This window comes from Anabrus simplex, chromosome 6 (assembly GCF_040414725.1).
Source record: "Anabrus simplex isolate iqAnaSimp1 chromosome 6, ASM4041472v1, whole genome shotgun sequence".
Lineage (NCBI taxonomy): Eukaryota > Metazoa > Arthropoda > Insecta > Orthoptera > Tettigoniidae > Anabrus > Anabrus simplex.
In genome coordinates this window covers 126,816,872-126,835,075 of record NC_090270.1, presented here as the reverse complement: position 1 = coordinate 126,835,075, position 18,204 = coordinate 126,816,872, and the positions used below count along the sequence as shown (strand labels likewise).

The 18,204-nt window shown below is 37.3% G+C and overlaps 1 protein-coding gene across 12 annotated transcripts in view; it reads left to right on the top strand.

The window, feature by feature from the left end:
* The window catches only part of LOC136876182 (coiled-coil domain-containing protein AGAP005037), a 1,087,707-nt gene that overhangs the window by 922,073 nt on the left and 147,430 nt on the right, over positions 1 to 18,204 (top strand). For 8 of the 12 annotated variants that reach the window (XM_067149908.2, XM_067149917.2, XM_067149910.2 and 5 more), the window contains 3 exons: positions 9,335 to 9,460; positions 15,353 to 15,489; positions 17,007 to 17,057. In XM_067149908.2, the coding sequence (XP_067006009.2) occupies positions 9,335 to 9,460; positions 15,353 to 15,489; positions 17,007 to 17,057 (314 nt within the window). The remainder of the gene's footprint in view (positions 1 to 9,334; positions 9,461 to 15,352; positions 15,490 to 17,006; positions 17,058 to 18,204) is intronic. The other 4 variants (XM_067149912.2, XM_067149909.2, XM_067149918.2 and 1 more) reach the window with 2 other exon arrangements.

Below are 18,204 nucleotides of genomic sequence, written 5' to 3'. Positions count from 1 at the left end.
TTCCCATAGGGAATCTGAATTATTTGTCCCGGGACAATTTTTAAATGAAAATATTCACAAGTTAAACATGTTCAAAGTCGACAGCATTAACTGCAAGGTCCTCATTTGTTCAGGCATACTTGCAGCTGCACATGGCCTTGGGTACACACTGCTTGTTTGCTGACAATCCAGTCCCTTCGGCGGGCCGCGTCTCCATTCCCTGTAACTTGGCTGATCTTACATTCCAAGCTTTCCAGTTTTATCACTATTCATTAGTGGGTGAGCGAGCTGTCTGCACCCATGGGACTGTATCGCTCAACAGCTGGCCTGCTGTGCTGTTCAGTTGTACATACGCAAGGGAAGAAAATAAGAGTTGCAATGAGTTCATGAAAATTTGTTTAAGATTCTGAATTACTACATAATGTTACTGAGGAGGCCTTGTTCATTCATCAGCTTTATGTTGATGAATGAGAATGTGTGCATAGAAGGGACAGGTGTGTTGGCAGGCAAACAGTGTGTGTCCAAGGCTATAATACAGCTACAGGCAGGCCCACTAAAATGATGACCCCGTCTTAATTATAATCTCGAATGTGCAAATTCTTTAGATGTTGGCATTTCTCACCCTACAAACTGAAAATGGGTATGGCTAAAAACTTTAAGCTATATTTGAGCTAAAACATATTGAGATATTTCATAGAGAAGACACTGCCAGAATAGGAGGGGTTACCATGTATTTACACACTAAATCTGGCTCTCTATATACTGCCTTGGCATTTTAGCAGCATTCAATAAATCTTCAAGAGTACCTCTTGAAAATTAAGACATCTCTTTGTAGGAGTCAACTACCAATACTTTTCAGTGGACAGTGCTCTATTCCTCATTTCTCCACAACACCATGCTCTTGAATCTCATGCGCTGCCCCTAGTTGTGGCATACACAAATATAGTAAAACCTTCTTACTATGAAATCAAATGAATTGGAAAACCTTGAGTTCATATTTAAGAAGTTTGCGTTAAAAGAGGTTAATGTCTTACTATTCCAGATAATATTCAAATCACGAGAATGTTATAATTACTATTAGTGACCAGAAATTTACAGAATCAGCAGTGTTTTACTTTTCCATGTAGTATCAAGAAGAATATTTGGTACTATGTGTTACGGAGTTATCCGTGGTAGTTAGAGGTGAAAGAAGGTGCTGGGATGAATAGGACTCAATCTACGAAATTAAAGTTAATTTAAAATTTAACAAGGTTATATTTTCTTTTCAAGATCAAGAAATAACAAATATAACAGGTACTCAGTAGCCGAACAACAAATTGAGAATGTACAATTACAGTAGTTACAGGATTTGGGCTCCAAGAGCCAGACACATAATTCGTGAGCAGTAAGCCCAACTTTACCCGTATACAAGATTCAACCAAGGGGCAGAAGACCCCAATCATGCTTAAGAGCACTTGCTCCCAATTACATAGCAAAAGCCTCCTCGAGGCACACAGAAACAAATTTCTTTGGAAGAGCAACCCGCTCTCAAAGTTCCAGCCTATCAAAGGCCACACCAAACTCCACCTTCAAGTTGTCCTCTAAGGACATAAACACAGGGGTAAAAATACCCAATCTACTGAGGCCGATTTAGTAAATAAACAGGAAAATTACAAGGCCCCAAAATACAAACTTGAGTGGAGGCGAAACTTGCACTCCGAATATACTTTATTAAAACCTAATTTGGCCCTAGGCCGCTTATGCAAGGGCTAATCCCATACTAAAGAGGCGACTTATATAAGGAAACGATTTACATTACATTAAAAGGGAAGAAACGGTTGTGAAAATAAGTTCACCTCAAAGCAATATGAATGGGAGCTTGAGAGAGTTAAGCACTCTCTATCCCCATATGTAGTTACAGAGGCAGAATTTATACCAAGAGTCTTTTACATTTTAGAGGAAGGTTACATGGTAAAAGGTATCGAACCTGCCCCGAGAGTTAAACTGCTGAGCTAGCAAGAAAAGAAGTTATTAAAAGGCCATTACCTTATTGATGAACTGCTGCCCGAAGAAAGAGGCGCTACCCACCCCCTGCTACATAATTTACACACTGATAGATGTTACTGAAGTGGCGCAGAGACCCGAAAATCAGCAGTTTATATACCCTCACGGAACATTCGAGACCTTTCATGAATGATAACACCCGCCCACAAGCATTTTATTGGACGGCCAAAAGATTACATGTCAAAACTGAAGAAGAAAACCAGGATTGGTGGGAAATTAATTACAAAAATTACTCATTGGTCGAATTCAAAACTGGCGGAAAGTGAAGGGTTATACAGCCAACCTAAACAATGACTGAAAGAAAGTTAACAAGGAACAAACTTATGAACACAAAATTTCTCCAAAAACACAGTTCAGAACACTTCAAAATTTGCAAGTAGGGACATCTTCTGAGAAACTTGAGAATTAACACTGTAGTTAAAGTTCAGGCTTCCTCCAGTAGAGGAGTTTCAACTGGTGCAATGTTTGAATTAGCGGAGCGGAGGTGTACCGCCCGGTACACTATGCAATACAGTACTTCCCTGAAAATTAATGCTTACTACTGATACTACTGATAGACACATGGATTAAAAACTGTATTTAGGCAGTGTCCTTCGCAATTGTTGATTTAATTGCACTGGCTCATTGTTGAGAATCACATTGCTGTGACATGATTATTGTGTGTTTGAGGTCCATTGTCCTTTATTGTGTGCTGGAGTACGATATCTGTTAATCGGCGAAAATAACATTACCGAACATGCGTAGGGGTTCCTTCACAGGCAGTGGAGAGACATGACCCTTGAGGAAGATGTTTTGTTGTAGCCTGTTTTTCCTTGGAATGCTTATTGTGAATTTTGACTTAAAATACCTAAGACAATCATGGACAGAATTCACCTTAAGCAATAGCAAATGGTTCAAGGGACAAAAAAAATATTTAAAAAATGACCGTCATAATTTGGGCTAACTGAAATTCATATTAACTTATAAGACTTTGCATAAAAAATAATATATCCCTGCCTGGACCTTATCATTTTTTTTTTTTTTTACCGAGTGTTTGTATGGAGGGTGTTTGTGCTAATATTTTATTGGTCTTTTTCTTTCACTTCCTTCAAAGTGCTCTTGCTCAACTTTCTGTCAGTGTATGTTTTGTGTATGTATGTGGGTAAAAGAGAACTTAGGATTAGGAAGAATGAATATACACAAACTCTGTCCAGAAAGGTCTGAGACTCATAACAAAAGAGGTAGTAATATATGCTTACTTTTTAACGGAGTCCTTTAAAATTACTTCAGTTTGTGTTAGAATATTCGTACAGCATTTTCAGAAGCCACAGCTACAGTTTTAGAATATTTTTTCACTGCTGTTTGAATGGTGTTGAATCACTCACTCCAGTCAGTCAAATACAGGGAGTACCAAGTTGGGTTAGTATAGCGTACTTCAATGCTTTGAAAATGTATGCTGTAATGTGGTCACTTATTCATACTACTGTTGGAAGAAGCAGATCTGCAATATATATGCTTGTGCCATTTGTAACAGATGCTTCAATCAGTCATCAGTGAACTGAATTTAGGGCTGCCGCCGAGGTGGCAGATTCCCTATCAGTTGTTTGCCTAGCCTCTTCTTAAATGTTTTCAAAGAACTTGGAAATTTATCGAAAATTTCCCTTGATAAATTATTCCAATCCCTTACTCGTCCTATAAAAGAATATTAATTTGCCCCACTTTTCCCTCTTGCTTTCCAATTTTATTTTCATGTTATGATCTTTCCTACTTTTAAAAGCTCTGCCCAAACTTATTCATCTACTAACTTCATACCATGCCATCTTCACAGACAGCTCGGAACATACCACTTAGGCAAGCTTCTTGTCTCCTTACTCCCATCGCAGCCCAATGTTTGCAACATTTTTGTAACACTACTCCTTTGTCGGAAATCACCCAGAACAAATCGTGCTGCTTTCCTTTGGATCTTTCCCATTTCTCATATCAAGTAGTCCTGATGTGGATCTCATACACTGAAACCATACTTTAATTGGTGTCTTACCGGTTTGCATCTTTTCTATGCCTTCATCACGTTATAAAGGGTAAATCTACTGACATTGGGATCCAACATTTAAGCATTGTTAAAAGCCCAGCTCCATAATTGAATGATCGACATCTTTACCTTTGGTCTTAGGGACCCCAGGTTCGGTTCCCTTGGTTTGGGGACTGGGTGTTTGTGCCATCCTCAACATTCTTGCACATCAGTACACCACTCACAAGACTGTCCTTCACCACACGAACACTCAGTTTACTTTACACGGCAAATGTCGCCCACTCTTCTCAGAGGGTCTGCTGTACATAAGCTGCACCAGTCTAGTAAGAGCTACACAGTATTAAATTAATGTCAACTAACTGTGTTAGTATTCAATCTTGCAACTTTTAGTACATAAGGCAGACATGCCAACTCCCCTGATTTAAGCTGGAGACTACCTATTTTTGGTCCTTCCTTCCTCACTCCTGATCGCAGAGACTTACCTCCGTATTTTGAGAACAGCTTTATTATTCCTGTATTTTTTTAAAATCCCAGATTTTTCCTCATTTTATAAATAGCTGGAGAGAAATGATGTTCAGTGGGCACTGACAAGACAGATACAATCAGCTGATGGTGTTTTTAAATATGACAAGATCTCTAATATAATGCTTTTTATTTGATCATTTCCACATAGTAGTGCCAACTGTGAGACTATTTTTTAGCATATTTACAAGGACAAAAACTCAATTCAGATCAGAGCTTCCCGAAAAAGAATTCTGGAAAAAAATTAAACCTTAAAACCCGTTCAACCCGTTCAACAAGGCCAGTGCTTTGAGCATTAATCTAGTTCAGAAATTTATGAAGAGGCCTAAGGCAGTTGTAATGAAGAGTCATTGTTCTAAAGCTCAGATGCATGCAGTATTTTACATGCAATATTTCAGTATTTATAAATAAATGAATGAATTAATTAATAAGTAAGCAAAATTACATAAGTGAGTAGTATAATGTGTTAAATATTCTTCAGAGTTAAGTCATCAATGAAAAAATGAAATGGCATATTGCTTTTAGTGCTGGGAGTGTCCGAGGACAAGTTCGGCTCATCAGATGCAGGTCTTTTGATTTGACACCCGTAGGCGACCTGTGCGTCGACGTCATCAGTGATGTGTCGTAACATGTTGGGATATGCCATAAAAACAAATCTCCTGATATTTTACGTTTGATAAGGTTAACACCGATCCAAATGAAGTGCCTAGCCAGCCAAATAGGCATTTATCACCTGTTTCTGCTTTGATGCAACTAAGTCGTCTGTTAACTCTGTACTTCCTCATTTTCTTTGGGCGATGTTTTGCATTAAACAATGACAAAATTATTTCATACAGTTTATAAATAGTCTAAATGTGCACTCTTCAATAAGCCTCTATGTACGGTACTAGAAATAAATAATGACCCATCTCTGTAGTCGCAAAAGTTGAAATTCCATGGCACATGTTTCACAAAGTGTAATAGCCATTACATGGAAGTTCGCAGGGTGAATCTACACTAATGTTGCGAGCAATTTTGGTATGCACAGTGTAAAATGACATGGAGAATTTGTAATGCATGCTTCCCAATGACTTGGGGTTAATATTAGACTCAACTGGAGATGTAAAAGAGGAATATGCTCATCTTTGCCCAGCATGTCTCCATAACTCAGGCACCTGGAGCATGAAACTTTCATTTGGAAGGGTGTGAGTTCAAACCTTGCTTCCTCATCTAATAATTTTGGACCTTTTACAGGTGATGTGGTTGCTATATTATGACTGTCCTTACTACAACATATAAAAGAAGTGTATAAGTATTTTGCCCAACAACCTTGTAGGGCTTACCTATCCGTGGCACAAAGTAACAATATTTGGAAGATGAAACTGTCATCCATACATAAAATAAAGGGGAATAAAACATAAAGCATAAGAAACAAGCATGTAGACCTAATACTTTGTCTGCATGCCCTGAGCTTCCCAAGTTCTTTGGATTTTCAATGGCATAGAGTTCATCATGTTGCAGAAATAGTCCTCATCATGAACAAAATCTTCCCAAACCCTGAGAACTTGATTCCACATCTGGTCTGCATTACTTAGTAAGTTGTCTGTGTAGATATTGAGGCTCCTTTAACATCACCCATATCTTCTGTATGACAGTCAGGTACAGTGACTTAAGATGCCATCTGCAATCATGATCTTGATCCTCCTCTGAAACCATGTCAGAATGACTCTGGCTTTTGTGTCACATGGCTGTCCTACTGGAAAACAAATTCTTGGGGATAACATTGTAGGACAAAAGGAAGCAGTACAATCTCTAAAATATCAATATATTTATGAATGCTTAACCGGTTGTGGATGCGTTCCAAGATATCAGTGCCATCCTGAGTAATTCAGCCTCAGCAGGGCATGCTAAGGTATCGCAATCATTGATGGATCGTATCTGGTACCAGGCTCGTGATACACTTTGACAGACCCCCATGCCAACCAGTTGAAATGCATGTCTCGTCAAAGATGATGACGCCTCCCCACTGTGCTAACAGTACACTCTGCATTAAGCCATACATGTATTACTTGTGTCATTGTCTACCTCTCAGTTCAGACAAGAGTCAACTTACACCAATATGGAAACAGTGCTTTGCATCCTTGTGCGCACATAGTGTCTACCAGTGGCGGTTCGTGACATTTTACTCTGGCAGGGCTGTGCCGCCATCTCTTTCCCCTCCCCAATCGGTTGAGTTTCACTGACCAGCACCACGATGCTTTTTAGATGAATAATAATAATAATAATAATAATAATAATAATAATAATAATAATAATAATAATAATAATATGATGGCACTAGCTGAATAGAAATCTGCTTGCATTACAACAATACTGTAATTAATGAATTAACTACACTGCAATGGCATTTATGCACACACATTAATAGGCTAACAGCTAATGCAATTCTGACTATTATGGAACTGCACTGTTTCACTGATCACAATCACATGTGATAATAACAACATTCATGAAAACAAATAAACAGTGCACTCCCAAAATTCTCTCTCCTTGCTCAAATTTCAAAGCATGACAACATATTTAACAATTACAATTTGATCCCACTACAAATAGTGCCGTCACGTTATGGTTACATTTTGAAAGTTTATTTTAGCTTTTTTTTTTTTTTTTTTTGGACTGAATTGTTTAAATAGTCACTATAATGGAATTCATTGTTTTGTAAAATGTTTTGGAATTAATCTCTAACATCAGTTAATATAAGACATAACGGGGAAAAGCCTAGGTACATTGTAAAGTGGTTGGCAATATACTGAGGGCTCCGCCGTTCAGCACTTACATCCGCCTGTGCCCTTTCATCGCCTGACAAGCCGGTATCATCCTTCCAGACTCCTTCTGCATTCCGCGCCCTGCACCCTTGCTAAACTCTAGGAACCTACTGAGGGCTCTGCCAGACAGACCATACTAACGTTGCAGACCATACACCCGCCTGCACTCTTCCTTCCCGTGACAGCCCACATCGTTCTTCGAGGCTCCTCCCACATCTCGCACACTTCCAAACTGTGGGACATGCTCAGGGCTCTGCTCCCACAGTCCGAAAGCCTCACGACTAAAGAGAAAACATCAAGCATGCTGGACAGCAGCCGCGGTCTGAAAGCCGTTTCTGTTTTCTGTTTTCTTGAAAATAGAAAAGCAAAATGTTTACAGCCGAAATAATAAAGATAACATTGTATAACTGAACAGCACACCACTATAAGTTCAACTTCACTACATTTGTCCATCTCTTTATGTAATAAATTGCAGAGTGAAATAACGTTAAGTGTTTTTGAAAAGGCGGTGGGGTGGCACCCAAAAGCCCTTCATGCACGAATCGCCAATGGTGTTTACATTCTGGGATTCTGACAATTCATGTATGTCTTTACTTATTTCCATACACTTCTATAGACCATAATATCAAATTTGCTACTGATGTAATGTGCACAGTGCCAGCAATCAAATAATTTTGAGATTTCACTATCCTTCTTCCTTCACAGCCACACTAATCCTATTCAGACTCAAATGGCACTTTTCATGAGATTAAAGGAATACTCCATGATTCCCCTTTTTCTGAACCTGTAATTAACATTACTGTTTATAGAAATGGGGGTATCAGTGATGTCAGAACATACTGAGAGGCTTGCATGGCCTAGGAGGAGTATTGTTGAAAAATTCCTTTTTTGAGTAAAGCTACCTTTTATAAATAGTATCCATGTTTTCTAAAATATAAAACTGTATCAAAAAGATCAATATAAATTGTACTCCTGCTAAACTAAGGAATGACATTTACCTATTGGCATAACAATTTTAGTGCAAATGGTTTAGAACTTATTCGGATTTATTCGTTATTGAAATAAAATTTTGAGTTTTGAGAAGATGTAGTTAATTCTTGTCATTTCTTGTAATAAATAGCTTAGCTTGTGGGACCTTGTCCTTGTTTACTCTTCGTCATCCTTTTGTCCATTCCTTCACAACTTCACCTCCACACTCACGTGGATCATTACTAAGCATTTGAAGTAATATTGACATAGTTGATATTATTATTTCTTACTTCAGCAGAGTGTAAAGTAAACTAAAAACAGATTTCACTTTAAATTTAAAAATTAAAAATTAGGAAGAAAGCCATTCCCTGGAAACTGCCACTCTAGTCAAATGCCAAGATTGCCTAGGCCTAAATCTTGCACTATTTGGAGGTAGTATTTCATGAGATGTAGTTTCAGAGCTCTCTGGACATGAGTTGAATTAATATGTGTGTAAAATGAATGTATTACATGTTGTCGAACTGGTATGTTTATGTTGAGATCTTAACTGGTAAAATTTGCTGCTAGATTTTAAGATACCGTCCATAAATTAAGAAATGAAGCCCAAAATACCCTGTAGTATGGTATACAAGTTTGATTTAAGTAGAGAGAAAAGAGTATGGTACATGTGCAAAATATTTATTATTTTTTAATTTAGTTTCTAGAAACATCTTTATTTGCAATAATTTGTGCAATTTGTGTGGTAGATAACTAATGATGAATTTACTTTCAGCATAGATGCTTGTAGTTTTGAGAAGGTGTTGTTAATTCTTGTCATTTCTTATAATAAATAGCTTAGCTTGTGGGACCTTGTCCCTGTTTACTCTTCGTCATCCCTTTGTTCATTCCTTCACAACTTCACCTCCACACTCACGTTTGCCACAAGGCAAGGCTGGTTTTCCGACGTTTGCATGTCACTAACTTGCACCTGCACGGCAGCTAACGCCACCTGCCTTGTGTATCTGTGCAGCGACACCGAACTGATGGACGAGTCGTACAGCCTTTATGGCGTGAAGTTGCCAACTGGGCGGCCTGTGGCACCCCAACCTCGCAGCCAGTTCCCAGCGCCCGCTGTTGTACCGTATGATGCCACCCGGTACGCTCACAATCCTTCATTAATTCTTGTTGAGCGTACATTTTCAGTGTGTGTTGATGGTCTCCTCATTAACGTGTGTAGTGAATTTAAGGCATCTGTTATGTTTCCTTAATGATTTGTGCTTTTTAAATAAGCCTATCTGCTGGCTCTGTAGTGGTTTAGACTGTAGTGCTCTTTTATTATTTTGTATATTAGTTATTACTTGTCAGTATATTTAGTGAAATCTATATCTGATCTAGATTTTAAATGTTATGCTTCATGTGGTCATGTATATTAAACATACTTTTTCTGGCTTAAATTTCATTTTTAAACATAAAATACAAAATACTAGTTTCTCAGTTTTCTTAAGAACTTTTGTTATTTTAAAGCTTATTAATTTGGTTGGTTAGAAGATTTGTAGGAACTATGAAGACAACAACTGCAGAGTTGTAAGAGTGAAATTTGTTTGTGTTACACTTATTCACAGCAAAATTCTTGTCAATATTTAATCCTGCATGTATTCTACCTCTGTGCTGCGTATGAATTTCATTGCACTTACACAGTTCTCTAGTTCTAGCCTCTGCTTTTCTTTAGAGGGAGGAGAGCTTTTAAATGTGTCACTTCTTTCAGTTTTTCATACTTATTATTTTTTACTGTGTACGGGTTCTATTAGTAAAAGTTGGTAACACTTTCCCTAGCACTGAAATTTCATTAGAAAATGCTATGATAGTATTTTGAATTAATGACCGCATTCTCTGAAGTGCATATTTGTACAACATTTCCCTAGTTAATCATTTTAGGACCAATTACCTTTAAAGAAGAGTATGCCTAAATAGATCACATGCTTAATAGGTGGTGTGGTGAAAAGGACCCAGGCATATTTGGCAGTTCCACTTTCTTAAATCAATAGTATGGGTTGCAATTAAGATTTTTATATGATCCTTCTCCCAAAATGTTAAGTAAACCATCCTCTTTCATAGGAATTGGAAGAAGAACAGAAATCTTGAAGAAATAATTTTAGAAGTTTTAAATTTATTCTGTAGGTAAAATACCCCCCCACCTTGTCTCTTTAGCTAATGTGGGCATTGGTGATGATCATCACAGTCAGTCTTTTACCCAAGGGTGATACATTGTCAGTTGGACCTATAAGTATTAATTATTTGAAGACCATTTATGCAAACCCACCTCTTCTGTGTCACTCCTCCTATGAGCTTTGCTCTTTGGGATTGCATTTTCAATTAAAATGCAGAAAGAAAAAACAAAAAACCAACCAAACAGACAAATAATTAAATCAAATTTAGTGGTTTCTTGAATGATATTGTTTGGAAAGTTCCGATTAAATGTACTTATATTAACATGAATAAATTTCCAAAAATTAACCCCAGTGTTAGAAAGTGTTACTGAATATTAAGTAAATAATTACTGAAACTCTTTTCAGTGTGATATTTTACTCATAGGTCTGTAAACAGTAGTAAACAAATACTGTCTGTATCAGCAAAAATTAATAATTATTATAATCAGTTTTCAGAATCTATATTTAGATTTTGTGGTTTACTATTGTATTGTGAATCATCAGCACTGTTTTAAATGTGGCTTTGTCATTTTATGGTGGCAATGAATTGTGCTATTTTGTTAATGATACATATATCTCTGATATATGGTCTGATTTTTCTTTTGTATTTTAAGGGAATGCTTGTATAATTACTGTGGATTTTGACATTATTTCATATTAAAATGCAGCATGTGGGTAAAATGTGATCAGTGTCTAACCACATTTACAGGAAATTTTATAATGAATTCTAATTTGGAAGTTTCCATTATCAACTTCTCTGCATGTTGCTTGATATTTTTGTGTGTTAAGGAGATAAACACTCTTTATTATCTCTTACTTTTTTTGTAGTTCAATAGCATTACTTCCCAATTTATGGCTTGTCATTATACAAAGCATACCATTAAAAAAATTCTTAATAAAATTACTTTAGGTTACAAAAGAAATATTTATAATGTGATTTACATAGTATACTATACTGATGCAAAGTTTAGGCCTACAAATGATTTCTCAAAATCTGAAGGTAGGGTGACCAGATGTCATAAACAAAAAAGATATGGTGCCCCATAATATAGGACATTCGAGAAAAATGTAGGACATTAGAGAATAAAAGTTAAAAGCACTCATGTATTGATTTTGTTTCATCTATACATTTAAAACACTAGGCTGATTTTTCTTACATTGTGTTTGAGAGAACAGCTGAACCAATTGACATTGTCTGACGCAAACTCTTGGTCTGTAGATTTGCAGAGTCTCTTTAGAAGCATAAACATTTCTTGCAATATATTTTTAAATTATTAAAGAAAAATGTAGCATTCTGATTGGCTAATGTGCTCGCCAGTACTTCCAGGCCACGGAAGCGCTGAGGTGAGATGTGATACAAGAGGGGGTGGAAGTGGGCAAGCACTCATGCGCAGTCAGACATCTTCCTGGCCAGCTGTTCCAGTCTGTGTTGGGCTCCAGAGAGTCACTCAGTTGAGAATAAGCTATTCAGCGCAATGTTGCTGTTTCTTTGTAGCTGTCCATATATTTGCTAGCTTGAAGTGATGTCGGAGAAATATAAAAGTCCTTTTCTCCAGATCGTCATTTTAACACTAAGGCTGTGAACTTCTTCCACTCTGGTAATTAAGAAAGTGAGCTGATCCTCCGTGTCATAATTTACTGTCATGGAAACCCGAAGGATTGTACCTTTACTATGAGCAAACTGCTAATGTGTCAAATTTTCAATTATGATGAGACCGACATTGTACTCATAGCAAACCAGGAGCAACGTTCAGTTATATTAATGAAATCCTTGACGTGCCCCAACAAAACAACACAAATGTCAAGAATGCATTTTTCATTGATGGTCCCATGCACACTGAAAAAAACATATAAATGCTGAAGCTTAAATCAAAAGTGCTTCAATTTAGGGCTTTGTGTTATATTAGTAATGTGGACAGGATAGCCACTATTTTGCTTCCAAATGGTTGATCAGTGCACTATACATTCAAAATAGGCAAAGAGCTATAATTCCTCGATATGATTTAACTCCATCAGATAAAACACTTCCATTTTCTTTTAAGTGGCCTCAATTCCCAATTCGCTTGGCATTTTGTATCACGATCAATAACGCTCAAGGGGAAGCACTGGAACGTTCAGATTTCAATTTACCTCAGCCAGTTTTCAGCCATGGCATATGTTGCAATGTCAATTGTGCAAACGTTTGACATCCTTGAAGTTTCAGTACTGCCAAAAAGTAATTGAACAAAGAAGTGTTATATAGGGAAATCCTTCACTTAATATTTACCGCATTAACCGTCATGTTTTGTCGGGTTTCGGCCAGCTAAAATCTCCCCCGTCCCTCCGCTGCGCGATGTGTGGACATATGTTTTACACAAGAATTGGCCTCTACATCTCCAGAAGTTTAAACACAAACTGCTGTGAATTGAAGTGAGCTATTAGCCAGGAAATCTCTAAACTCAGAAACGAGTAACTGCCAACGATGACGATATTCATTTATGAAACATGCCCAGGGAAACTCATCTTAAGTTGGACAAATAATAATTCACTTTAATTGAAAAAACAATGATTTATATGCAGTTAACAGGTGAGTTAATGGGTGCAGCCATTATGTTCTTAACTGTATTTTTCTGATGAACGTATCTTCTTCAAAACACTTTGTTGACTTAGAATATAGTTTCAGAACTTGCTGGCATGCTGTTATGATGAAATTTCTAAATACAAGATCGCTTTGAAACCAAGTTGCCAAAATATGGCAGTTGAAATTGCTATTATCACAAATGGAGGAAATTTTGGAATGATTGAAAATTCCTCCTGTACACTGGACAGAAGGCTAAAATGTAACCGGGTAAGGGAGGGCATCTGGTCACCTTGTCTGAAGGTAACCCTTCGGTGCCAATATACCGAAGCTGTAAACTACTCTGTTTGTTTACTCATACCAAAGCAGGCACAGAAGTCACGAAAGAGTCTAGGAATTATTCCCCTGCATCCCACTAGAAGTTCTATAAAGGTAACATCTTTGAGGTTCTGGTTGACTTACTTAACTCGTTTTGGAGTATTTAACTTCTTCCAATAAATTCACTTCTGTCTGCAGATGTACTTTTGATGGCTGAACAGACCAGTTCTAGCATGGAATAAGTATCCACACAGATTATACAGAATTGTTGGAGGAGAGTGTGGTTGTGCTGCACAGAGTTTTTTTTTTTGCTTCTTTCCTGGCCTCTTCACATCTGTGACATTTTCCTTCACACAGATTGACAGCATCAGGAATGGTCCAGTGCCAAATCAAACAGTCTTGACCGAGCATGTCTCAGGTTTGTGGATTGAGACCTGTTATCTTCATAGTATGCTTAAGCTGGTCCTTGTAGCACCTCATGGGGTCGCCGCGAGGTCTGGTGCTGGAACAAAGTTCACCATATAGGATTTGGCATGGAAATCTGGTATGGACATGGCCGATCCATCTACGCTGATGACCAGTGATGGATGATTCTATGATCTTGGCATATGCTTTTTCAAGTACAGCACTGTTGGAGACGTAGTCTTCCCTTTCGATCCTACAGATGGATCGAAGTTTTCGTTGGTGGAAATGTTCATGCTTTATTCAAGGTACATCAGTTTTGCAACAACAGCGTGGTACACCATGTCTTCGTGGTCAGGTCTTTATTTATGAACACCCGGTGTGATAGTTATCCAAATGCTGTATGGGCAGCACCAATTCTCTTCTCCATATCTTGCTTACGGTACATTTAAATTTTGGGAATGGTTCATTAAAATCATTATTTGTAAAGAGTAAATAATGAAAATTTGTTAGATTAGTATTAACAGACAAAAGATAAGTTGTTTAATGGAAAAAGTTAGGTTTGATGATACCAGTACCCATGGTGGTAGATTATGATAATAAGAAGGCATCTCAAGTAATATGACATTTGTTCAAAGAGTTGTGAGTATCCATAATTTATCCAGTCGCATTACATTCCGAAAGGATCAACTGTGTATGAGGCAAATAAAACAAAACACAGAATTTCTAATTTTCTGTTATTGATCCATTTCATTTGATAGTGCACGATAGTTCAGTGATGTAATCTACTAGCTTCTCATCAGAAAAACCACTCTTCAGATGTACTGTATGTGAGATTTTCAAAATCACAATCCAAATCCTTATGGTACAAATCCATGTGAAACTGTATGTTATGAAGTTAATAGTCACATGGTAAACACTCACAACAACAAACAACACTAGAAACAAATTCCAAACTGCTGTGGGATATTTTATACATTCTTCTGGAGTCAAGTTTTCACGTGCTTTTCTTATACTCTAAATTTGTCAAATCAGTCTCCTGTTTATATTTTAAAAATTCGTGTTATCTTCCTAAGTCCAGCTCCTTAGCTGAATGGTCAACATATCAACCTTCAGCTCAGGGGAACCTGAGTTGGATTCCCAGCCAGGATGGAGATTTTAGCTTTGTCTGGTTAATTCCTCTGGAATGAGGACTATAGTTTGTGTCAAATGGGAAGCATTTTAGCCTTGACCAGCTACTCTGTTTCTTATCATTTTGGAACTCTGCTAAAGTAGGTTTAATTAATTAACTTATTTACAGTATGTATCTTGAAGTTTAGTGATAATTTTCATGGTACTAAGTTTGACCACTGGTCTTTCTTACTGTGATCTTTTATGCAGTTTTTCAATATTTGACTGACTTTTCCTGCAGTTCACTTCTACTGTAATTTCTGCTCTTGTTAAAACCGAAACTTCTTCACCTTTCTTTTAATTTCTGAAGTCATTTTTTACTCTCTGTCATATATAAGGTGGAATCTATTCATTGTCTAATGTTTATGTGTTGTTATTATTGCTTTTACTACAGGATCCGAGTGGAAAATATGGAGCGACAGTTGGCTAACCTTACAGGCTTGGTTCAAAAAGCCTTGACCCAAACACCAACACCTAGAGAATACCTTCAAGTTCCAACAGCAACCAGCAGGGATGCCAATTATCGCAATGGTAAAACTTGTGAACATACCAGCACTTCTCTGTCACTACTACTACTATTGTATTACTGTAAATACTTTGCTTGACTAATATTCTTCCTTCCTCTATCTCCAATCCCTTGCATGAGGACCTGTGAGAGAGAAGGCTTGAGTGCAGCACTGCACCCACAAGTTTCTCACTCAAGTGCTCAGATGGTTGAACAAAGGTCTAATACTTTCTAAATCTCTTACTATCAATGTTTATTGCAGGGACTAGCAATTTTAAAAAGAAACTATGTAACAGTTACCTATATTGATTCTTATTTTTCAGATCCCTACAAACCTTTCGTAAAAAGTGATATTTAGGTCGTAGTGTAGTGGTTGTATTCACGCTGCATGTATATAGAATCTAATATCTGTAGGAGCATGTTGCTCAGGACAGCACAATTTTTAGATGGAACTGGCACTAGTGTAATACTTGTTGAGCAGAAGGGACTGCTATCTTAAGCAAGGAAGCTGATGTACAAACACTCGTAGAGCAAGTGAACGGTATGTTGTTGTGATCAGGTGTTCTGTGCATCGTACACTTAATGGTTCAAGGAAATGTACTGAGTAGAATGTACGTATTTAAAAAGAAAAACTGAATTTGCAACTAATGTTTGATCGATACTAAAGTTAATTTGGTGTTTTGTCGAGCACTTTGCAAACACATTATTAGAAGGACTGTAAAATGTATCGCCTGCATGCCAAATTTGGGACCTAATGTTGTTACTTGAGGGCCACACAAAATAACATACTCTACACAGCATTCTAAAGGAGAACCCTGCATCACTTGACAGAAGTGAAATCATCATATTTGGTCCATCCAGTGTAAGTACCTAGCTAATTTTCTGTTTATTTGCAGTCCTGCTGATGTTGGATAAGAAGCATAGACAGGAAGAGCTTGTGGGTGCATTTATGTGGGGAATAGAAAACCTTTCTCAACCCACTCAGCACATAATTCACTAAAAGTATTAGATCTAGCTCCAGACATTGCTAAAGACTGAGTGAAAATATCAAAAGGGATCATTTATTATTGTGAATTAAGCACTTGGTTTCCTGTTCTGGTCTATTTTCACTTTCTATTATGTGTTCTGTCTTTACTTTCTTTCAATCTGTCCTGTATAAAATATTTATTTATGCTAAAGGAATTCAACTGTGCTTTGTAATTTAGGGTCTTCACTTCAGAGCAGGGGACCATGATGCAATAATCTTTGCTTTATTATGAATTAATTTGGTGTATAAATTAGTTTCTGTTATTCCTAGAGTGTGCGTATATTTTTATTTACCCGACCCTGGAAAAAGAATACTTAATGTCAAACCATGAAAAACAGTTAGAACTTTTCATTCATATGTGGGTTGGGATGGGTTTTTGGTGCTGTGCGAATGTGTGTGCTAAATATGTCACTGCCTCCGTAACACTGAACATCGGCGTCAAACTATATGCCACTGCCTCCCTAGTCAATTGTCCCTGTATTAAGTGTGTGTGTCTGCTCTTGTGTTGCTCTGCAGCCGTGGATGAATACGACAAGCACTCCAGCTCAAGTTCGGCTTCTCTGCCAGGTGGGTGTCTTCCTCTCTTCCACTAACACATCTCTTCTCTTATTCTCTCTCTCTCTCTTGGACTGTCAGATCATGTTGTCATAACATAGTTCTGAGATTAGTAACTTTAGAATGGAGGAACACAAATTTATCTTTTCCTTCAAACAACAAAGGTCAAGATTTATGTCTGTTACTTAGATCATGCCCCACTTGTGATTATATGGTAATGTATATTTATTTTCTCATCCAACAAATCTGGAACTAATTTAGGCAAATGATGAGCAATAAAATCATTTCTATTTTCTGATTGTAATATAGGCATTTCTTCTTCCTCAGAAAGTGAGTTTGATTTCATGAACTTAGTGTCACATAATTCATTCCATATGATAAACTTCATTTTAATTCTGCATTGACTGTTTACAATGAATAGAAAATGGTAATATAATTGTCCTAGTTAATACAACTACATTTATATACATTTTTTTTAAATTGCAACTTACATAATTAGGACATGTTTCAGCCTCCTTGGTCATCATCATCGTCATACTCCTGCCCCAGTAACTTCTTTCCTCTATCTGCTCTTGTATTCTTTTGTTTTTCTTCTATTATTACAGCTTTATATATTGAAAATTTTGTTGACGCTGTAGGAGTGAGAATTGATGGCAGAATGAGTTCTTGGTTCAGGGTACTTACAGGGGCTTGAGAAGGCTGTAATATTTCACCTTTGCTGTTCATAGTTTACATGGATCATCTGCTGAAAGGTATAAAATGGCAGGGAGGGATTCAGTTAGGTGGAAATGTAAAGCAGTCTGGCCTATGCTGACAACTTGGTCTTAATGGCAGATTGTGCCGAAAGCCTGCAGTCTAATATCTTGGAACTTGAAAATAGGTTCAATGAGTATGGTATGAAAATTAGCCTCTTGAAGACTAAATTGATGTCGGTAGGTAAGAAATTCAACAGAATTGAATGTCAGATTGGTGATACAAAGCTAGAACAGGTCGATAATTTCAAGTATTTAGGTTGTGTGCTTTCCCAGGATGGTAATATAGTAAGTGAGATTGAATCAAGGTGTCGTAAAGCCAATTCAGTGAGCTCGCAGTTGTGATCAATAGTATTCTGTAAGAAGGAAGTCAGCTCCCAGACGAAAGTATCTTTACATCGGTCTGT